Source organism: Eleutherodactylus coqui, chromosome 5 (genome assembly GCF_035609145.1).
Source record: "Eleutherodactylus coqui strain aEleCoq1 chromosome 5, aEleCoq1.hap1, whole genome shotgun sequence".
NCBI lineage: Eukaryota > Metazoa > Chordata > Amphibia > Anura > Eleutherodactylidae > Eleutherodactylus > Eleutherodactylus coqui.
The window spans coordinates 13566240-13590246 of record NC_089841.1 but is presented as its reverse complement, the minus strand read 5'-3'; the positions used below and the strand labels follow the sequence as shown (position 1 = coordinate 13590246).

Here is a 24007-nt window from a genome sequence, read left to right as displayed (position 1 = left end):
TCAATTTTTCCCACAACTCACGACACAGGTCTGGCTTATCTTTTAATAAGCACTTACAATTTCACCCCTGCCCATCTTGTCGTAATTGGAAAAATCCTTAATTAATTGAGATTCTCTACTCCAGCACCTCATGGCACAGATCTGCACTTTTGGCACCACATTGTGGAACCTCAACAGTCCGTTTGGCCTGCCATAATCGGAGCAGAACCTCTGGCTAGCCCACATCTCTACTCCAAGCCCAAATTCCCTTGAGTTGATGTATGCAGACATGGCAAATGCAAGCATGCCATGTGCACCCCTCCCCCCACATAACAAAGGGAGACCTCTTCAGCCACATGTTGCACAATGGAAACTCTGACCGCATGGACACTCTACTGTTTTTAACTTTGCTTATATCAACTTTCCTTTTTGCTTTCTTTTAACAAGTTATACTACACATTCTTTGTTCCTTATTAACCTGCACAGTCTGTTCACACCATTCACTTCTACAGAGAATATAAAACCCCCATAGCTCACACCATCTTTACACTCAGGACATTTCTTCACAGACTACATTAAAACAACACAGTATATCTATTTCATAGTTCTTTAGATACAGACTTATCATATTTCAACTCACCCGGCCTGGGGCGGATCATAGCAGAGAGGGAGAGATGGGACAGGTACAAGAATAACTTATTACCTTGTTTGAGCTCATTATCTGTCCGTCTCTGCTTCGAAGTCCCCTTGTGTCCGGATAACGATGAAATATCTTCATATCTCTGTATCTTCATTATCCCAGCGGTGCCTCCAAATTTGTTAGCGCAAAATTCGCTATCTCGATATACTGTGCGTTTCCAAATTAAGATAATATGTGTACAGGCCTGGAGAGCCTTTCAAAGACCACACGGCCTACATCATGTGTTCCCAAAAGAGTCCCCCTTTATTCTGCGCGCGTTGAAACTTAAATAAGTTTCCACCCAGGAAGTATACAGTTACAATTATTTAGCGTGCTGATTGGTTGTCCTCAGAGGGAGGTATTTGTGAGGTAGCTTGTGGTGTCATCCATCTGGAAGGAACTTCAGTGAGCACGCTCAGTTCATTCTTGAATATGTCCTCGTGAGAAGAACATCCTGTGTTTCTCCTCTCTGCTGTCCAAGACAACCTAAAAAGGTTTGGCCAGTTAGAACTGGTTTTACCAGTTCTTGAGCACACAGCACTAGCTGTGGAGGTGGGGGGGAGGTGATGTTCCCTTCTTCCAGAAGTTCAGACCATTATAGACAAAATACAGTATATTCACAGTTGATAACAGAAAATACATACAAAATGGTGAACCTATAGGATATCTCCCACAAGGTGAACCCCTCAAACATTTCTGTAGCAACAGTATAGGCGAACCCCTCAAATATTTGTGTACCAAGAGTATAACCGACTCCCAGAAAAATTGGTGTACCAAGAGTATAGGCGAACACCTGAAAAAATGTACTTACTAAGAGTATAGGTGAAGCCCTGAAAAATTGGTTTGCTATGAGTATAGGCGAAGCCCAGAAAAATTTGTTTGCTATGAGTTTGGATGAAGGCCAGAAAAATTGGTTTGCTCTGAGCGTGGGAAAATGTGCGAACCAAGAGTACAGGTGTACCCCTGAAAAATTGGTTTACCCATGGTGCATGGCCTTTTGGCCAGCAGAAAAATTGGCAGTTCAGCGTGAGGACATGCTGTTTTAGAAGGAAGAGGAGGAATTAGATCCGAGAGGGATAGACCAAGCTATTTCTCCCCTTTTTTGGGGTGATAGAGGATGCATGGTTCTCTTGTTCCAGCTGAAAGAATCTTTATGTTCCGCTGCTTTCCACCTGTGGAGAAGAGAAGTCTGGGGAATCCAGCCTTTGTTCATCTCAATAAGTGTAAGCCTGTCGGCGCTGTCAGTTGACAGGCGGGTATGCTTCCCCATGATGATCCCCCCAGCAGCACTAAACACCATCTCTGATAACACGCTAGCGGCAGGGCAGGCCAGCACCTCCAGGGTATACAGCGCAAGTTTGTGCCACGTCTCCAGTTTTGACACCCAATAGTTGTATGGAGCAAAGGGATCATGGAGGACGGTGGTACGGTCAGCTACGTACTCCCTCACTATCTTTTTACAGTGTTCCCTCTGACTCAGCCTAGACTGGGGAGTTGTGATACAGTCTGGCTAGGGTGCCATAAAACTCGCAAAGGCCTTGAAGAGTGTTCCCCTTCCTGCGCTGGACATGCTGCCTGATCCCCACGTCTCCCCTGCTAGTTGACCCTCTGAACTACGTCTTCTACCACTAGCGCTGTCAGATAGGAACTTTAGCATCAGTTTTTCCACCAGAGTCCTATGCTATTGAAATACTCTCGTACTCCTTTCCTCTTCAGGAATGAGAGTGGGAAGGTTCTCCTTATATCATGGGTCGAGAAGGGTGAACACCCAGTAATCCGTGTTGGCCAGAATGCATCTAACGCGAGGCAGCCTAACATGAAGTCAGCTATGTGTGCCAGAGTCCCAGTACACAACACATTGCTGTCCTCATTAGGAGGATAACTCTTATGATCCTCCTCCTCTTTCTCCTCCTCCTCTTCCTCCTCCTCCTCTTCAGCCTATACACGCTGAACAGATGAGAGGGAAGCAGCATGTGATCCTCTGCAGTGTGGCCAGCAGTCTCTTCCCCCTCCTCCTCCTCCAAAACGCACCGAGATACAGACTTGAGGGTGGTCTGGCTATCAAGCGACATTGTCATCCCCGTCTAATGTTCTAACTGCAAAGAGTCAGCCTTTATGCTTAGCAGCGACCTTCTCAGCAGGCAAAGCAGCAGGTTGGTTACGCTGATAATGGCCGCATCGCTGCTCACCATGTGGGTAGACTCCTCAAAGTTTCCTAGGACCTGACAGATGTCTGCCATTCATGCCCACTCCTCTGTGAAGAACTGGGTGGCTGACTACCACTCCGACGGCCATGTTGCAGCTGGTATTCTACAATGACTCTACGCTGCTCGTAAAGCCTGGCCAACATGTGCAGGGTAGAATTCCAGTGCGTGGGGACGTTGCACAGCAGTCGGTGCTCTGGCAGCTGGAAGCAATGTTGCAGTGTCCTGAGGGTGGCAGCATCTGTGGTGGACTTGCGGAAATGTGTGCACCTTGCCGAGTAGGTCAGACAAGTGGGGGGATTTTTTCAGAAAGCGCTGAACCACCAGATTGAACACGTGGGCCAGGCATGGCACGTGTGTGAGGCTGCCAAGCTGCATAGCCGCCACCAGGTAACGCCCATTGTCACACACGACCATGCTTGGTTGGAGATTCAGGGGCGGAAGCCACAGATCAGTCTGCTCTGTCAAACCCTGTAACAGCTCTTGGGCGGTGTGCCTCTTGTCACCTAAGCTGAGTAGTTTCAGCATGGCCTGCTGACGCTTCCCCACCGCAGTGCTGCGGTGCCTTGCGCTACCGACTGCTGGCGACCTGCTCACATTTCTTAATTGAGAGGTGGCAGAGGAGGGGGGGGGGGTTTGGAGGAGGTGGCATAATACGCTAGAGAAACAATCACCGAGGTAGGACCTGCTATCCGCGGTGTGGGTAGCACGTGAGCGGGCCCAGGGTCTGACTCTGTCCCAGCCTCCACCAAGTTCACCCAATGTGCCGTCAGGGAGATGTAGTGCCCCTGCCCACCAGTACTTGTCCACGTGTCCGTCGTTAAGTGGACCTTCCCAGTAACCGCATTGGTGAGGGCACGGTTTATGTTGTGTGAGACATGCTGGTGTAGGGCTGGGAGAGCGCACCAGAAAAAATTGTGGTGACTGGGGACCGAGTACCGCCATCATGTTTTGGAAAGCCTCTGTTTCGACTAGCCTGTATGGCAGCATCTCCAGGCTGAGTAATTTTGCAATATGCATGTTTAAAGATTGTGCATGCGGGTGGGTGGGGGCGTATCTCCACTTTCGCTCCAATGACATCAGACAGTGGATTGGAAAGGGTTACCAGGTGCGGAATTCAAGGGACAAAAATTGTGAGGCAGAAATGTATAAACGGACTAATTCCTTCCCCTGTAAATGGTCCGAAATAATCCGGGTCACCAAAAAGAGCCAGAATGGCCATGGCTACAGCATAGCAGAGTCCTCCGTACAGGGTCCACCCCCTGTTGTGTGATCCCTGACTCCTCCCACACCGGTGATCACATGACAGTGACATCATCAAAGGTCCTTTACAGGCTGCTACCATGCTCTGTCAGTGGAGGTATATGTGCCCCCTTATCTCAGCTCCCATTTAGACCCTAGCCTACAATTACGAGCAGCGGCCACTACACAGACTCCCACTCATTCTTCAGGTTCTAAATAGGAAAAGTAACGGGGTCACATTTCCAATATTCAATGCCAAGTAGAAAAGTAAGTGCACCCCTATGTAATGTAATCTAACTGATCTCTATGTGTATATACTGAGGAGAATCTACCTCACCTCTATGAGTATATACTGAGGAGAATCTACCTCACCTCTGTGTGTATATACTGAGGAGAATCTACCTCCCCTCTGTGTGTCTATACTGAGGAGAATCTACCTCACCCCTGTGCGTATATACTGAGGAGAATCTACCTCACCTCTGTGCGTATATACTGAGGAGAATCTACCTCACCTCTGTGTGTATATACCGAGGAGAATCTACCTCACCTCTGTGTGTATATACTGAGGAGAATCTACCTCACCTCTGTGTGTATATACCGAGGAGAATCTACCTCCCCTCTATGTGTATATACTGAGGAGAATCTACCTCACCTCCGTGTATATACTGAGGAGAATCTACCTCACCTCTATGTGTATATACTGAGGAGAATCTACCTCCCCTCTATGTGTATATACTGAGGAGAATCTACCTCCCCTCTGTGTGTATATACTGAGGAGAATCTACCTCCCCTCTATGTGTATATACTGAGGAGAATCTACCTCACCTCCGTGTATATACTGAGGAGAATCTACCTCACCTCTATGTGTATATACTGAGGAGAATCTACCTCACCTCTGTGTGTATATACTGAGGAGAATCTACCTCACCTCTATGTGTATATACTGAGGAGAATCTACCTCACCTCTGTGTGTATATACTGAGGAGAATCTACCTCACCTCTGTGTGTATATACTGAGGAGAATCTACCTCACCTCTAGGTGTATATACTGAGTAGAATCTACCTCACCTCTGTGTGTATATACTGAGTAGAATCTACCTCACCTCTGTGTGTATATACTGAGTAGAATCTACCTCACCTCTGTGTGTATATACTGAGTAGAATCTACCTCACCTCTGTGTGTATATACTGAGTAGAATCTACCTCCCCTCCATGTGTATATACTGAGGAGAATCTACCTCACCTCTATGTGTATACACTGAGGAGAAGCTACCTCACCTCTATGTGTATATACTGAGGAGAATCTACCTCACCTCTATGTATATATACTGAGGAGAATCTACCTCACCTCTATGTGTATATACTGAGGAGAATCTACCTCACCTCTGTGTGTTTATACTGAGGAGAATCTACCTCACCTCTATGTGTATATACTGTGGAGAATCTACCTCACCTCTATGTGTATATACTGAGGAGAATCTACCTCACCTCTATGTGTATATACTGTGGAGAATCTACCTCACCTCTGTGTATATACTGAGGAGAATCTACCTCACCTCTGTGTATATACTGAGGAGAATCTACCTCACCTCTATGTGTATATACTGAGGAGAATCTACCTCTCCTCTATGTGTATATACTGAGGAGAATCTACCTCACCTCTATGTGTATATACTGAGGAGAATCTACCTCACCTCTGTGTGTATACACTGAGGAGAATCTACCTCACCTCTATGTGTATAGACTGAGGAGAATCTACCTCACCTCTATGTGTATATACTGAGGAGAATCTACCTCACCTCTATGTGTATATACTGAGGAGAATCGACCTCACCTCTGTGTGTTTATACTGAGGAGAATCTACCTCACCTCTATGTGTATATACTGTGGAGAATCTACCTCACCTCTATGTGTATATACTGTGGAGAATCTACCTCACCTCTGTGTATATACTGAGGAGAATCTACCTCACCTCTGTGTATATACTGAGGAGAATCTACCTCACCTCTGTGTATATACTGAGGAGAATCTACCTCACCTCTGTGTATCTACTGAGGAGAATCTACCTCACCTATATTTGTATATACTGAGGAGAATCTACCTCACCTCTATGTGTATATACTGAGGAGAATCTACCTCTCCTCTATGTGTATATACTGAGGAGAATCTACCTCACCTCTATGTGTATACACTGAGGAGAATCTACCTCACCTCTGTGTGTATACACTGAGGAGAATCTACCTCACCTCTATGTGTATAGACTGAGGAGAATCTACCTCACCTCTATGTGTATATACTGTGGAGAATCTACCTCACCTCTATGTGTATATACTGAGGAGAATCTACCTCACCTCTATGTGTATATACTGTGGAGAATCTACCTCACCTCTATGTGTATATACTGAGGAGAATCTACCTCACCTCTATGTGTATATACTGTGGAGAATCTACCTCACCTCTGTGTATATACTGAGGAGAATCTACCTCACTTCTGTGTATATACTGAGGAGAATCTACCTCACCTCTGTGTGTATATACTGAGGAGAATCTACCTCTGTGTGTATATACTGAGGAGAATCTACCTCCCCCCTATGTGTATATACTGAGGAGAATCTACCTCCCCTCTGTGTGTATATACTGAGGAGAATCTACCTCCCCTCTGTGTGTGTATATACTGAGGAGAATCTACCTCCCCTCTGTGTGTATATACTGAGGAGAATCTACCTCACCTCTATGTGTATATACTGAGGAGAATCTACCTCACCCCTATGTGTATATACTGAAAAGAATCCACCTCCCCTCTGTGTGTATATACTGAGGAGAATCTACCTCACCTCTATGTGTATATGCTGAGGAGAATCTACCTCACCTCTGTGTGTATATACTGAGGAGGATGTACCTCACCTCTATGTGTATATACTGAGGAGAATCTACCTCACCTCTATGTGTGTATATACTGAGGAGGATCTACCTCACCTCTGTGTGTATATACCGAGGAGGATCTACCTCACCTCTGTGTGTATACACCGAGGAGGATCTACCTCACCTCTGTGTGTATATACTGAGGAGAATCTACCTCACCTCTATGTGTATATACTGAGGAGAATCTACCTCACCTCTGTGTATATACTGAGGAGACTCTACCTCACCTCTGTGTGTATATACTGAGGAGGATCTACCTCACCTCTGTGTGTATGTACTGAGGAGGATCTACCTCACCTTTATGCGTATATACTGAGGAGACTCTACCTCACCTCTGTGTGTATATATGGAGGAGAATCTACCTCACCTCTATGTGTATATACCGAGGAGACTCTACCTCGCCTCTATGTGTATATACAGAGGAGAATCTACCTCCCCTCTGTGTGTATATACTGAGGAGAATCTACCTCACTTCTATGTGTATATATCGAGGAGAATCTACCTCACCTCTATGTGTATACACTGAGGAGAATCTACCTCACCTCTGTGTTTATACTGAGGAGAATCTACCTCACCTCTATGTGTTTATACTGAGGAGAATCTACCTCACCTCTATGTGTATATACTGCGGAGAATCTACCTCACCTCTATGTGTGTATACTGAGGAGAATCTACCTCACCTCTATGTGTTTATTCTGCGGAGAATCTACCTCATCTCTATGTGTATATACTGCGGAGAATCTACCTCACCTCTATGTGTATATACTGAGGAGAATCTACCTCCCCTCTATGTATATATACTGCGGAGAATCTACCTCACCTCTATGTGTATATACTGCAGAGAATCTACCTCACCTCTGTGTGTATATACTCCGGAGAATCTACCTCACGTCTGTGTGTATATACTGAGGAGAATCTACCTCACCTCTGTGTGTATATACTGAGGAGAATCTACCTCACCTCTGTGTGTATATACTGAGGAGAATCTACCTCACCTCTGTGTGTATATACTGAGGAGAATCTACCTTACCTCTGTGTGTATATACTGAGGAGAATCTACCTCACCTCTGTGTGTATATACTGAGTAGAATCTACCTCACCTCTGTGTGTATATACTGAGGAGAATCTACCTCACCTCTGTGTGTATATACTGAGGAGAATCTACCTCACCTCTGTGTGTATATACTGAGGAGAATCTACCTCACCTCTGTGTGTATATACTGAGAAGAATCTACCTCACCTCTGTGTGTATATACTGAGGAGAATCTACCTCACCTCTGTGTGTATATACTGAGGAGAATCTACCTCACCTCTTTGTGTATATACTGAGGAGAATCTACCTCACCTCTCTGTGTATATACTGAGGAGAATCTAACTCACCTCTCTGTGTATATACTGAGGAGAATCTATCTCACCTCTGTGTGTATATACTGAGGAGAATCTACCTCACCTCTATGTGTATATACTGAGGAGAATCTACCTCACCTCTCTGTGTATATACTGAGGAGAATCTACCTCACCTCTCTGTGTATATACTGAGGAGAATCTAACTCACCTCTCTGTGTATATACTGAGGAGAATCTATCTCACCTCTGTGTGTATATACTGAGGAGAATCTACCTCACCTCTGTGTGTATATACTGAGGAGAATCTGCCCCACCTCTATGTGTATATACTGAGGAGAATCTACCTCACCTCTATGTGTATATACTGAGGAGAATCTACCTCACCTCTATGTGTATATACTGAGGAGAATCTACCTCACCTCTATGTGTATATACTGAGGAGAATCTACCTCACCTCTGTGTGCATATTCTTAGGAGAATCTATCTCACCTCTGTGTGTATATACTGAGGAAAATCTACCCCACCTCTATGTGTATATACTGAGGAGAGTCTATCTCACCTCTATGTGTATATACTGAGGAGAATCTACCTCACCTCTGTGTGTATATACTGAGGAGAATTTACCTCACCTCTGTGTGTATATACTGAGGAGAATCTACCTCACCTCTATGTGTATATACTGAGGAGAATCTACCTCACCTCACCTCTATGTGTATATAGACCTATGAGGGAATGGGAGGAGAATGGAAGGGGTGGAACATTGTGCAGAGGGACATCAATATATGCAGTCTGAGGAGAATCGAACGGTCAGCTATGCGTATACATATTTTAAGTATCCATGACCTAATTAAAATGTTCAGTGTGAACAAGCGATAAACAACAGTACCAAATTAACCTGAACTAACTTTGAATATCAGTTAGTACAGGTATACAATCTTCCATCCCTTTTAACAATCTGTAATTCTGTAAGACTAATGTAAAAATAAATCTCGTTTGTATAGCTTTCAGGTAATCTATTTATTTCTTCCCCAGGAAGGTGGGTACTCATTTTACCGCCCTTGAAAGCATGAGTCAACCTTGAACCAGCTACCTGAACCACACGGGGATTGATCTTCAAACCTTCAGGTTGTAAGTACTATATTTCTGCTGCCTAAACATTCTGCACCACATAAGGCTCTAATGTGAGTGTTAATAATGACCGTTCTCTACTCCCCTATTATGACACAAACACCCGGATCTTCTGCAGTTCATCAGCACAGGAGAAAGGGCATCATAACTCTAGTTTCCCTGAACCAGAGCCGGTCTGGGTGATGAGTCTGCAATACAAACACTTAGGTTATTCTCACACTGGCGATCATGATATTGGCCCAAGAAAATAGTCGCAAAATTGCAGTTTTCTTCAGGTGTTTTTTAAGCGTTAGCGATGCTTTTTCTTCTGAAAAATCGCACAACACTGCCGGCCGCAATAAGAACGAGCAAAAGTCAATAGGAGTCATGTGAAAAATGCATCGCACAAAAATTGCAAGTTCCTGCATTGCGATGCGATAAAAAGGAGGCTCCATAGGGAAACAATTGCTAGAGAAAATGGCACAACGCAGAAAGATAGGGCATGAGGTGATTGTTAAATCTCGCAACATCACATGAGTGAAAACATCCCAAATGGGAATGAAACCATTGAAAAGCACAGGCTGCATAATTCTGCATTTTCACTCTCACATTGCAAAAAAAATTGCACAATTTTATCGCCCGTGTGAAAACACCTAAAAGTATGGCAGAATATGGTATAAGCCATCAGAGAATCAAGAGTTACATAGTTCGTTAGGCTGAATGAAGACAATGTCCATCTAGTCCAGCCTGTCTTCCTGTGTTGTTGATCCAGAGGAAGGCAAAAAAACCCAAGAGCAAAAGCCAGTTACCCCTTTTGGGAAAAAAATTCCTTCCCGACTCCCTAATGGCAATCAGACTGTTCCCTGGATCAACCCCTAATAGTTCCTACCTGCCTGTTCTCTCTCACTATTTCTCCTCTCTCTCCTCTCAGAGCTAGCAATCAGAATACATATTCTCGCCTCTCAATGTATTCTGCTCACTAGCTCCAAGCGATTCTGCCGCTCATACGCAGTAATAATTACATATGGGTGATGGACCACACACAGCCATTGACTTCAGTGGAGGCTCTCTGCGCTAAAAGAGAACAAGCTGCGGTTTTTCTTCCATTCACAGAATATGCAATTTGTAGCCTTTAGGGCTCATGTCCACGGGCAAAATATGATTTAAGATCCGCAGCGGATCTCCCGCATGCGGATCCGCATCCCATAGGGATGCATTGACCACCCGCGGGTAGATAAATACCCGCGGATCGTCAATAAAAGGGATTTTAAAAAAAATGGAGCATGGAAAAATCCGGACCATGCTCCATTTTCGTGCGGGTCTCCCGCGGGGACGGCTCCCGCAGGCTTCTATTGAAGCCTATGGAAGCCGTCCGGATCCGGGGGAGACCTAAAATAGGAATTTAAAGTATTTACCATCCGGCGCGGGCGGGGAAGGTCAGCTGTTCCTCACGGCCGCATCTTCCTTGCTTCGGCTCGGCGGATGTGCCCGGCGCATGCGCGCGGCACGTCGGCGACGTGCCGGCGACGTGCCGCCGGCGTCAGGAATTCATCCGCCGGCCGAAAATGAAGATCCGGCCGTGAGGAACAGCTGATCTTCTCCGCCCGCGCCGGATGGTAAATACTTTTAAATTCTTATTTTCGGCGCTCATGTCCACGGGGCAGGAGGGACCCGCTGCAGATTCTACATGTAGAATCTGCAGCGGATCTGATTTTCCCCGTGGACATGAGGCCTTAGGCCTCATGTCCACAGGGAAAATAAGAATTAAAATCCACAGCGGATTTTAACTCTTCTCCCGCGCGCGGATCCGCACCCCATAGGGATGCATTGACCACCCGCGGGTAGATAAATACCCGCGGATCGTCAATAAAAGTGATTTTTTAAAAAATGGAGCATGAAAAAATCTGGACCATGCTCCATTTTCATGCGGGTCTCCCGCGGGGACGGCTCCCACAGGCTTCTATTGAAGCCTATGGAAGCCGTCCGGATCCGCGGGAGACCTAAAATAGGAATTTAAAAGAATTTACTCACCCGCAGCGGGCCGGAAAGGTCTTCTCTTCCTCACGGCCGCATCTCCCTTGCTTCGGCTCGGCGGATGTGCCCGGCGCATGCGCGCGGCACGTCGACGACGTGCCGCCGGCGTGAGGAATTCATCCGCCGGCCGAAAAAGAAGATCCAGCCGTGAGGAAGAGCAGAGCGTCCCCGCCCGCTACGGATAGGTAAATTCTTATAAATTCTTATTTTCAGCGCTCATGTCCGCGGGGCAGGAGGGACCCGCTGCAGATTCTCCATGTAGAATCTGCAGCGGATCTGATTTTCCCCGTGGACATGAGGCCTTAGTGTGAAGGAAAATTCAAAAGTGCACACCTTTCCATGCCAACACGGATCTTCCGCACGAACAGCGAACACAGAATCTGCAATTAAAATCCGTTCGTGTTAGACCCCCTTAGCAAAAAAAAGTTTTTTACTATTGCTGTAAGAAAGTGAAGGATACTGAAGTATCCCAGTCGCAGGGCAGTCAGTGGTATAAATGGTGCCTTCACAGACTGAACTCTTTATAACTAAAACGGAACTTTTATTGTTAACTTTTTTCTAAAATAATAATAAGGAAACCTGTAAATGCATAAAAATACTCTAATATGCCCGTGTTATATCTAGTCCAATATCCTCCAATTACAATTGGAATTGGAATCAGGGTATACCATATCATCTAGGGCAAGAAATGGAAGGCCCAGATGACTCCTCTGTCAGCAAGAGCTGTTGTATCAGAACAATGGCGCTGATGAGTTCATCTCGCTCCAGAGGACCGCGGTGCAGACTTCAGTCCAACCTCCAGCTGAATAACTACATAGTCCTTGATTGTATCTGGTGTCCTATCATCGGACTTTATGACTCATCTGGATATACACCAGACTGGGAAAAGGTTTGTAGAATGTTAGAGTAGGGCTGTCAGTAGGTTTATGTACATAGCTATGGCTCTTTGGTTTAGCCCTAGATGTACTTGTATATAGGATATTTCTTAGCTGTCACCGGAGCGACTCATCAGGAGCCTTTCTCCACAGTATCGAACCAAAGGGTTCTTATATTTCTAACACTTGAAGAGCGTACCCAAATGAAGAGGGTGCAATCCCAAATGCTGGATACGACATTAACCCCTTAGTGACGGAACTTTTTTGCTTTTTTCCATTTTTGTTTTTTCCTACTCCCTTTTAAAAAATCGTAGCTCCTTTATTTATCCATCGACGTCGCTTGTTTTTTGCGGGACGAGTTGTATTTTTCAATGGCACTATTTATTCTACCATATAATTTACTGAAAAACTTTTTAAAAATTCTTAGCGGAGAGAAATGGAAAAAAAACAACATTCTTTCGGTGCGTCCTGTTTCTACAGCACACAAATTGCAACAAAAACGGCCTGATATTTTTATTCTATGGGTCAGTACGATTACTACGATACCAAACTTGTATAGTATTTTTTTTGCTGTAGTACTTTATTTTTTTTTAAAGATATTTAATTTTTTTCAATTATTTTCTGCGGTCATTTTGTGCGCGCAATACCTTTTTTATTTTTTCGTCAACGTAGTTGAGCAAAAGCTCATTTTTTGCGGGATGTCCTGAAGTTTCCGATAGTATCAATTTGGAATACATACGACTTTTTGATCACTTTTTATTGCGTTTTTTTCTGGGAGACAGGGTAACTAAAAAAGTGTATTTCTGGCGTTCTTTTTTTTTTTTTTCACACGACGTTCACCGTGCGGGAAAAATAATGCGCTACTTTGATAGTTCGGACTTTTACGGACGCGGCGATATCAAACACATATTTTTATTTTATGATTTTGATTTTTTAATAATGGATATGGCAAAAGGGGGGTGATTTAAACTTTTATAACTTTTTTTTTTTTAACAATTAAAAAAACTTTATTGATCTTTTTTTTTACTTTACTTTGAAGTCCCCCTGGGGGACTTTAACATGCGATGCTTTGATCGCTCCTGCAGTATGACGTAATGCTATAGCATTACGTCATACTGCTTTTTTACAGGCAGTCTATGAAGCCACCCTGTGTGGATGGCTTGATAGGCAGTCTGCTAAGGCAGCCCTGGGGCCATTCATTAGGCCCCCGGCTGCCATGACACATGCACGGCTCCCCCGATCTCACCGCGCGGGGGGGGGGGGGGGGGGCGTGCGGGACCCCCAAACAGCGTTCGGGGGATTTAAATGCCGCTGTCAGAATTGACAGCGGCATTTAAAGGGTTAATAGCCGCGATCGGCCGAACGGCCGAGCGCAGCTATTGCCCGTGGGTGTCAGCTGTAATAAACAGCTGATGCCCGCACTGTATGGAGGGAGATAGCGGCGCTACCTCCCTCCATACACGTCCTGCAACAGCAGGACGTAGTTTCCCGATGGGGCGGTCGTTAAGGGGTTAATCTCTGCAAGTCACAATGGAGTCCAGGTATGCACAAGCAATGATAGCGTGTGTCTACAAAAAAGGACAAAGGAATGCTAGGTAATAGGTTCCTATATACTGGCTCCCCAGGTGAAACAGTTAGATAGGACTCACAGGAGTACACGCATCATCTCCCTCAATCTCGTACTAAAGATGTGTTCTGTCGCTGTAGTGCCTGGGGTTTAGATAACAAATAGAGATGAGCGAACGTACTCGTTTAGGGCAATTACTCGATCGAGCATCGCTTTTTTCGAGTAACTGCCTACTTGGGCAAAACGATTTGGGAGGTGCTGGGGGGCGGCGGGGTAGAGCGAGGGGTAGCAGTGGGGAACAGGGGAGCTCATTCTCTCTCTCACCCTCCCCCCCCCCCCACCCACTCCCCCACGCAACCCCCTGCTCACCCCCGGCGCCCCCCGAATCTTTTCGCCCGATTAGGCAGTTACTCGAAAAAAGCGATACTCGATCAAGTAATTGCCCTAAACGAGTACGTTCGCTCATCTCTAATAACAAACCCTGTTTAGATAAACTACAGTGCCCTATTGCTCTAATCTAGGCACTGGGTACAGCACTAATACTAGTATCCAGGTATAGGTTTGTTAGTAAAGGAACCAAAACAAATCAAGTAGAAACCTAGCAGCAACTCCAGCCTTCAGGTTCTACTTTATTTGTTTTGGCTTTATTTGTTTAGCCAACGCTCAACCTCAGCGAAAAAATATAAAAATGTCAGTAGATGGAAACCAAATCTTTTTGTCTCTAAAAGATATTTTGTTTTTTAAAAGTAGAATAGCAAAAAAGAAAAAAATCAGATCGTCGTAATTGTACTGAATGATGGAATAAAGTTAGTGTTATTTTAGCTGCAGGGCGTACTCCGTAAAGACATGACTCCTCCCTTATCCCCGCCCAAAGAGGGTGGAATTGCATCTTTTTTAAATTTTACTCCACTGAGAAATTTTTAAAAATTTTCCAGTACATTATATGGTGCATTTAACAGCACCCTGAAAAAGAAAACTCGTCCCGTAGAAAAAAAAACACTCAGCTGCGTGGTCAGAAAAATAAGAGATTTTTTGAAAGCCGGGAGGAAACACACAAAATCGAAATTAAAAAAGAACATATTTTAGAGTCAAAATTTTGCAACTGAAGTCATAATTCAAAAAAAAAAAAAGGTATAATTGTTAAGACTCTTAAACGATAACAAAGTTTTATCGCTGATGCACAGAATAAAGGGAACCAATAATAATTTTTACCGTACGATGAACACTATAAAAATGTAACAACAAAAATAATGAAGAGATAGTGGCACACAAGCAGCACTCACTTGTTGCTCCACAAGGGCGGGATCCAGTGGTGCCAAGCCTCATAACGGAACCTGGACCACGGTACCACAATCCAAGGAAATAGTATAATGTAGAGGCAGCACTCAGATGCCGTAAAAAGCATAACAAACTTTATTCCTCCGTCATAAAAATTGGCTGCAACGTTTCGACCAGACTACTCCCGGTCTTTGTCAAGCTTAGCCAGCCAATGCACAATACATAGTATAAATAACACTTAACATAGACATCAACCAATGAATACATAGAAGACACAGCTGTAAATAATGCCTTAATTGCATACATTAATCACAGATAACAGATATCACCTTCATGCAGCGTTATACAGGATACATACTTTTATAAGCTGAAGTGTGGAGAAGAGTCATTGGGGCAGATCCCCGCCTGGATCAGCTGTCAGTCCAATTGATCCAGGTGTAGAGAAGCCTGTCTAGATGTAAGATGTTTGTGACGCCCCGACTACAAGCAGCATAACAGGTTCCTGTAATATCTCCTTAAATGTTCTCCCTCATTCTCTCCAGTAATTCTGTTGTTTTCTGTAGGATTTTGCCTGGTTTGTATATTGTCTCATCTTCTTTCCATTCAGCTCCTACAATACCGAATCCTCTGATATCTTCTAGACAAGAGAGTTTTCCTCAGTGACCCGTGAAGGATGGAGAAGGACAGGAACAAGATGGCGGAGAGTATTTTAAATCTCACCCTAGAGATTCTCTTTCAGCTTACTGGAGAGGTGAGAGATTCTGATGATGTCACATTACATCATTCTTATCTATGGTAATAACAGATGATGTCACTGGAGGGGGGGGGGAGATTCTGAACATTATCATGGAACACCAAGCGGCTACCCCTCTCTATATCAAGAAGCAGTGTGAGTGGCGGTCTCATCGGTGTCCCTCACAGGTGCAATTAGCTCCCTCATTTAGTAGTCTGCTACCTGCATGGTGAGAGGATGCATCTATATGCACTCCTTACTCAGTAAGTAATGGCCGTTTTCTGTGATTGTTTTTATGTTTATATATTTCCCCTTCTATGATGCATTAATTATCATGGAAGGGGCAGAGCTCAGACAAGTCCAAGGGGGTAAAATGTACGCAGCACATGCCGATGGAAAGCAGATTTCTGGGGAAATGTTGCTCTATCTGGAAAACGAATGATAAATACACTTATATCCCAATGGATGGCTTGGATCAGTATATACAGTAAAATATTGGTGACAGATTCTTTTTAATGTCTCCCCATATACAGGATTGCACAGTAGTGAAGAAGACCTCTAGTGATGGCTGTCGGGCCCCTGTGTGTGATGGATGGGGAAGACCCCTGAGCCCAATCCCGGGGCCCCCACCTCACCCCCTGATACATGAGGACATCAATGTACAGAAGATTCTAGAACTCACCAACAAGATGATTGAGCTGCTGACTGGAGAGGTGACGCTGCAGGGAATGCTGGGACATTATACAGTAACAGCACTGGAGGCTTCTGGGTGATGACTGTATATTGTGTTGTCAGGTTCCTATAAGGTGTCAGGATGTCGCTGTCTATTTCTCCATGGAGGAGTGGGAGTATTTAGAAGGACACAAGGATCTGTACAAGGAGGCCATGATGAAGACCCGCCAGCCGCTCCCATCACCAGGTAATGGACAGGACTAAATCCACGGGGACTTTATTATCTGTACATAAAGAATGACTTCAGTGTCTGTCTGTGTTTCCTGCAGTTCCATCCAGTAAGAGAAGAACCCCAGAGAGATGTCCCCGTCCTCTTCTTCTACAGGACCATCAGGTAGATGGAGATGTCCCTCTGATCTGTAGAAGGCTGTGAAGCTCTTGTCTTCAGTCTTATTAGAGGTCTTCTCCTTGTGTGATGAGGCCAGTGGAGATGGCAGGATTACCGCTGACCAGAGACATTACATCTTGTCTGGATCTTCTCCCAGTTTTCTGGCGGTGGAGACTGCTGGTGGGAATAAGGAGCCAACAGGTTTGATTTATATCTATTTGCTCCTTTATTTCCCTGAGACAAGCAGCGGATGTGTTTGGTAGACGCTGATCTCCTCCACTGAGACAGCATGCAGCGTGTCAAGCCATGTAGAACTTACACTTGTAGATATATGGTGGATATACCACCTCTACAACATTTTGCCTATGCAACTACTAGCTACACAAGAGCCCAGACTTTCCAGACCCCCACTCCTGAATCTCCAGCAGTACAATCAGAACTATTTTCTTTACTCTTACTGTCCTGGCTAATGATGTGCTCTCTGTATACTACTCCCCAATATGTCGGCCATACTGTCCTGAGAGAGAGGAGAAGGAGTGAGGTTATGCTATGTACAATGATAACGAGGCATCAGAATAAGGCAAGAAGATAGTTGTGATGCTGCTATTAAAGGGTTAGCAGAAAGAGCGGTAGAATATAGGGGCTACACAGGGCACTATTACTTTGTGAGGGGCAGAAAGTGGGTGCTATTACTTTGTGGGCTGCACTGAGGGAGGATGTAAAGTTTGCAGAGACAATTCATGGCTAAAAGAGATCTTCATGGTAGTCCGGGCCCGGATAAGACAAACAAAAAAGACTGTATTCAGAGAAGATGGAATCACTGGAGGTAACTGCACTGTAAGTACTTTTCTCTATGTAGAACTAGTATCTGACTATCATCTGGTGACTTGGCTATTTAGCAATATACTAGAGCTAAGCTGCTATATCTAGCAACTAAAGCCCTCCGGACCTATAAATTGTCTTACAGTTTGTCTGTTTGTGGGGGGCAGGTGTCCCTCTGCATGTCCATGAGTTTCTTTGAGCCATTGTCTAATATCTATGTCCAGCTTCTAGACCTGCAGCTATGTGGCTCAGATAACTACTCCTGTCAGGCCATTTATGGTCATCATGATGATTAATGATCTTTTCTGGTCATATAAAACCTTCCACACGACTTCTCCAACCGTCTGCTGACTTTTACAATATTTGTCTCACAGCTTTTGTATCAGGATGAAGATCTGACCAATATTAATACTACAGAGACAAATGTGAGGGGCGATCAGCGGTGTAAAGAGGAAATTCCTACAGGTAACCGCCCAGGTGAGTAGTAACCTCTAAATACAGCAGAGAAGAGTCACAGATTCTCCTCAGTCACCGGCTGCAGATAGTTGTGTAGATTTATAAGCTCTGGGATCTGTCAGATTCTGTTGTATATTCCCATATTCAGCCAAATTAAAAATCAATGAAAACCTGATACAATTGAAGGGGATAAATCATGTTAAGACATGGACCAGATACAGAATACAGAATTTAGACATTGGTCCAGGTAACAGACTCCTAAACTCAGAGACATAATGCCAGGTAACGGAATACAGAACATGGATGTCATGTTTGCCCTGAACGCAAAACGCACCATGTCCAGGATGAATGCGAGGCTGAAGAATCAAAACGATAATGTAGAATCAAAACAAAAGAATGAAGGTACAACCTCACCCTGGCTTCTAGGAATAGCACTGCCAGAAAGCCAGGTAATCGCCTTGATAAAGGGGGCCTCACGTCCCGTGCCTCGGCCACTAACTCTACCTAGCAGAAAGAAAACGCAGACAACCAAAGTACCACTGCATTAAGGCAGAAATAAACAACATGTTTATTACTTAGCTTTAGCAGCAGAACTCCAAAGAGCATAACCTCACTCCAACAGAGCTGAAACAATAATCAGAGACCCCTAGACCCAGGAGCAGACTTTGTACAATGACATTGCATTGGTCATTATTTAACAGGGCTTCAGAAACATTATCAAACAACAACAGTAAAATGAGTTTTATTCTTGGCAGATGACAGTATCGGGAGCTCTGAGGGATTTCTGATATCTGCTGACTGTAAAACAGAAGATTGTGGTATCACACAAGATACAGATGAAGAACCTGCCATTATCTCAGATGTCTCCTCAGCCCTTCACAGCAAAGATCCGTCATCTGATCCTCTTATACAGGGCCCATCTTCTGATTCATCACAGACTGAGAAGCAGAAGAAAAGTCACAGAAGGGAAGAACATCAGAGAACTCATACAGGGGAAAAGTCATATTCATGTTCAGAATGTGGGAAATGTTTTACTACGAATAGAAATCTTGTTACACATCAGAGAACTCACATAAGAAAGAAGCCGTATTCGTGTCCAGAATGTGGGAAATGCTTTTTAAGTAAAACGGATCTATCTAACCATCAGAGAATTCACACAGGGGAGAAGCCATTTTCATGTTCAGAGTGTGGGAAATGTTTTACTCAGAAACCAAATCTTATTGTACATCAACGTCGTCACACAGGGACAGAGCCATATTCATGTTCAGAATGTGGGGAACGTTTTTGTGTCAAATCACATCTTCTTGTACATCAGAGATTTCACACAGGGGAGAAGCCATTTTCATGTTCAGAATGTGGGAACCGTTTTACTGTGAAATCACATCTTGTCATACATCAGAGAATTCACACAGGGGAGAAGCCCTATTTATGTTCAGAATGTGGGAAACGTTTTAAAGTGAAATCAGATCTTGTTACACATCAAAGAACCCACACAGGGGAGAAGCCATTTGTATGTTTAGAATGTGGAAAATGTTTTATAAAGAAATCTGATCTAGCTAGTCATCACAGAACTCACACAGGAGAGAAGCCATTTTCCTGTTCAGTATGTGGGAAAAGTTTTTCTCAGAAAGCATCTCTTGTTAAACATGATAGAATTCATACAGAGGAAAAGCCATTTTTATGTACTTTAAGTGTTTTAAAAGAGTATTCCATTTAGGTGAAATTATTCCCTATCAAGCTTGAGGAAGGCCACAGGGCCGAAATGCTGCTTCTGTTGGGGTGATGCAATAAACTTCTTTTTACTGCATCCCTATATGCTGCCTGTTCTATTTTTTTTTATATAGAGTTCCATTCAAAGTGACATCACTCTGTTTACAGCAGTGATGCAGAGATGACCAATCCCAAGAATGAACCCCCCCTTCATTCTTGGGATTGGTGGGGGCTCCAGTGGTTGCACTCTAATCGATCTATCAGTATTTAACCCTCCAGTTGATGGATGTAGACTAAAAAAAATCTCCTTTTACTGAAATGTATGCTGTAACTGCACATCATAGAAGTCACACAATGCAGATACCATTTTCATATTCAGAGTTTGGGATATGTTTTATACAGAAATCACACCTTGTTGAACATTATAGAAGTCACACAGGAAAGAGAGTACTTTAATGCGTAGAAAGTGAGACATGTTCCTCTAGTAAATCAGATCTTGTTAGACATCAGAGAATTCACACGGGAGGCAACCCATTTTCATCTTGATGTTATGTACACATGTACAAGAGTGGGTTGTGCCTGAGATTCTCAGGTGTAACTGGCATCAAACAGCAGACTGACACCCTGTCCTGTGCTATCTGACGAGCAGGGCACCACACATTTACATGTACTATTCTCATCCGAGATTTGGACAAGAATACGACATACAGCAGCTTTTTAACCCCTTAACGACTGCCCCATCGGGGAAACTACGTCCTCAGAAAGTGGGCTTTAATCCTAGAGGACGTAGTTTTATGCATTCTCTTTGGATTAATGCCCACTTACCTGAGGACGTGACAGCTCCATGCTGTCGGTGCCCGCAGGTAGCCGACAGCATGGAGCTGTCATCCCAGGATGCGGGCAGTCCCCCCTGGCATTGCGATCGGCGCTATCCATTGGATAGCGCCGATCGCAAAAAAGTAAATAAAACAGTGAAAAAAAGTAAAGATTCAGCTGCCCTGATGGATCGGATCCATCAGGGCAGCTGAAAATGCTCACCTGCCTTCTCCGCGCTGCCCCCGATGAATCTGGTGCTCCCGGACCCGCCGGCGGTCTTCTGTGCATGCGCGCCAGACAATGACGTCACGCGCATGCACAGAAGCCCGGGAGCCCCTGGCAAATTTAAAATCTCCTGGCTCCCGGCTCCTGAAGGTAGCCTGGAGCCAGGAGGTGTTACCGGGGACCGCGGTTAGCGGTCCCCAGGCCCGCGATCACTGCTATCCATTGGATAACGGCAATCGCGAAAAAGTTTTAAAAAGTTTTTAAAAAGTGTCCATTTCACCTCCCCTCATGGATCGGATCCATGAGGGGAGGTGAAAATACTCACCCCCGGTCCTCAGCGGTGTCCCGATGTTCCGGGACCCGAAGTCCCCGTCTGCGCATGCGCGCCCGATGATAAACATCGGGCGCGTGCACAGAGGGGCTCGAGCCCCGGGAAATTTAAAATTCCTCTACTCCAGGCTGCCATGTGTAGCCAGGAGCCGAGGGATGTCACAAGGGACATGATCACTGTCATCCAATGGATGACAGTGATCATGTAAAGTAAGAAAAAAAGCGTAAAAAAGTTGTTTTTTTTTAAAAAGTGTAAAAAGTAAAAAAAAAAAGTTTAAAAAAGTTAAAAAAAAAGTTAAAAAATCTTACGTCTCATCACCCCCCACGGATCATATCCATGAGGGAGGATGAAATGACGTACCTAAGGCCCGCGGATTTATCCGCGGTCCTTATCCTAGCTTCTGCGCAAGCGCCTGACGCCAAAGTGGTGGACGCATGCGCAAAAGCTGTGGATTGCCAGCGTAATTTAAAATCTCCCTGCTCCTGGCTACAAAATTTAGCCGAGAGCCTGGAGATTTCACGGGGGGCCGCGGTGAGCGGTTCCTGGTCACGTGTTCGCCGTTATCCAATGGATAATGGCGATCACGTAAAAGTAAAAAAAAGGTGAAGCTTCATCTCCCCTCACTGATGCGATTGGTGAGGGGAGATGGAACTTTTTAACGGAGGCCTCCGTATTTGCACCCCGACACGATCCTCATCCGTGAACTTTACCGGATTCTGCGCATGCAACCGCCGGCAAAATACCGGACACATGCGCAGGAGACGGGGAGCCCAGGAAATTTAAAATCTACTTGCTCCTAGCGACCAACGGTCACCATGAGCCTGGAGCAGTGACTTCGTTGAGCGGTCCCCGGTCACGTGATAAAAAGGTAGCGATCTACCTTAGGCCGGTCTCACATGACCGGATAGGAATTACGGATTCTGCATGCGTCTGATCCGCGATATTACGCAGACCAATCTCATTGGATTACACAATTCCGCTCACATTAGTGGGTCAGAATTGCGTAATCCACTCGCAGAAAAGAGAACACAGCAGGTTCTATTTTACCGCGGATATCCGCAACATAGAGCCCATTGTGCTCCATGGTCATGGATATACCCGCAGCCCATACGCAACTACGTTGTGTACGGGCTGCGGGTACCCGCATAATCGCTAAGCAACGGTGCGGGAAATACAAACAACAAAAAAAATATATACTGCGCATTACCGCCTGTGTGAATAGGCAGTTATGCGCAGTACATTACGCGGCCGTACGCAGGGTCACGGCCGGCTCACAGCTGGGATCCGCTGCGGGCCTCCGCAAGCGGATTCCAGCTACGGCCGTGTGAGCCTGGCATTATTCAGACCGCTACCTGTAATACGTAATTTACAAGAAGCCCCGTGAACGTTCGCCTTCCTGCAGTTCCAGGAGCAGCTTGTTGAGCGTCTTCTGTGCGAGACCGCCGCAAGCTTACGGAGACTCACGGAACGCCACTTTTTGCACCCCATACCCGCTACTGAGGTCACGAAATACCCCCAAAAAGCAGGAGAGGAGGGGGGATACCCAATTTTATTGCCCCATGGACCCATTCCAACCAGCCTCCGTAATTACCCCTGTCTTCGAAATACTACACAGTTCACATTATTACTTTTATCTAAGATTTGGGGAACGCCGCAAAGGGCGCAGAGGGGAGGGGGGATATTTTTAGGGAGTCAATTTTTATTCCGTACAAGTGGGCAATGGGTCCTGGAATTTATTCAGTTGTGCCCAGAAATCCAACGGGTGTTCCCTCCATTATAGGCCTAACCATGTGTCCTATAAGTAGATTAGGGCCACAACGGGAATGTTTTTGAACACAGGACAAACAGGGGGATCCATTTTGGGGTGAACGTCTTCATTCCTATGTACACTGTACAAAAAAAACTGTTTTTAAATTGACAAAATTGCCAAAAAAATTAAAATTGTAATTTTTTCCTTCAGCTTTGCTTAGATTCATTCAAATACTGTGGAGTCAAAATACGCAGTACACCCCTAGATGAATTCGTTAAGGGGTCTAGTTTTTAAAATGGGGTCATTTGTGGGGTTCTTTATCGTTTTGGACGCTCAATGGCTCTATAAGTGGGCAATGGGGCCTGGAATTTATTCCGTTGTACCCTGAAATCCAACGGGTGCTCCTTCCATTATAGGCCTAGCCATGTGTCCTTTAAGTAGATTAGGGCCACAAGGGGTATGGTTCTGAACACGGGATAAACAGGGATATCCATTTTGGGGTGAAAGTCTTCATTCCTATGTGTGCTGTACAAAAAAACAGTTTTTAAATTGATACAACTGCCAAAAAAATGAAAAATTTAATAAATCTAAGCAAAGCAGTAGGAAAAAAATTACAAAAATTGTAGGGTAAAAATACACAGTACACCCCTAGATAAATTCGTTAAGGGGTCTAGTTTTCAAAATGGGATCATTTGTTGGGGTTCTCTGTCGTTTTGGCCGCTCAAGGGCTCTACAAGTGGGCAATGGGGCCTAAATCACCTTCATGCTAAATTTCAGTTCTGAAAGCCACTGATTACTCCTTTCATTTTGGGCCCCGTTATGCATCCAGACAAAAGATTAGGGCCACAATGTGTATGTCTCTGAACACGGG

The 24007-nt window shown here is 44.8% G+C and overlaps 2 protein-coding genes across 2 annotated transcripts in view; both read left to right on the top strand.

Annotated features, from left to right (window-relative positions):
- Positions 1 to 20135, top strand: part of LOC136629073 (zinc finger protein 665-like) — an 82054-nt gene extending 61919 nt beyond the window's left edge. Inside the window, exon 9 of the mRNA XM_066605196.1 lies at positions 19279 to 20135. Within this exon, the coding sequence (XP_066461293.1) occupies positions 19279 to 20021 (743 nt within the window). The 3' untranslated portion in view covers positions 20022 to 20135. The remainder of the gene's footprint in view (positions 1 to 19278) is intronic.
- Positions 4185 to 24007, top strand: part of LOC136629027 (oocyte zinc finger protein XlCOF22-like) — a 160818-nt gene continuing 140995 nt past the window's right edge. The window contains exons 1-2 of the mRNA XM_066605144.1: positions 4185 to 4371; positions 9405 to 9500. The gene's annotated coding sequence lies outside the window, so the exon portion shown is untranslated. The remainder of the gene's footprint in view (positions 4372 to 9404; positions 9501 to 24007) is intronic.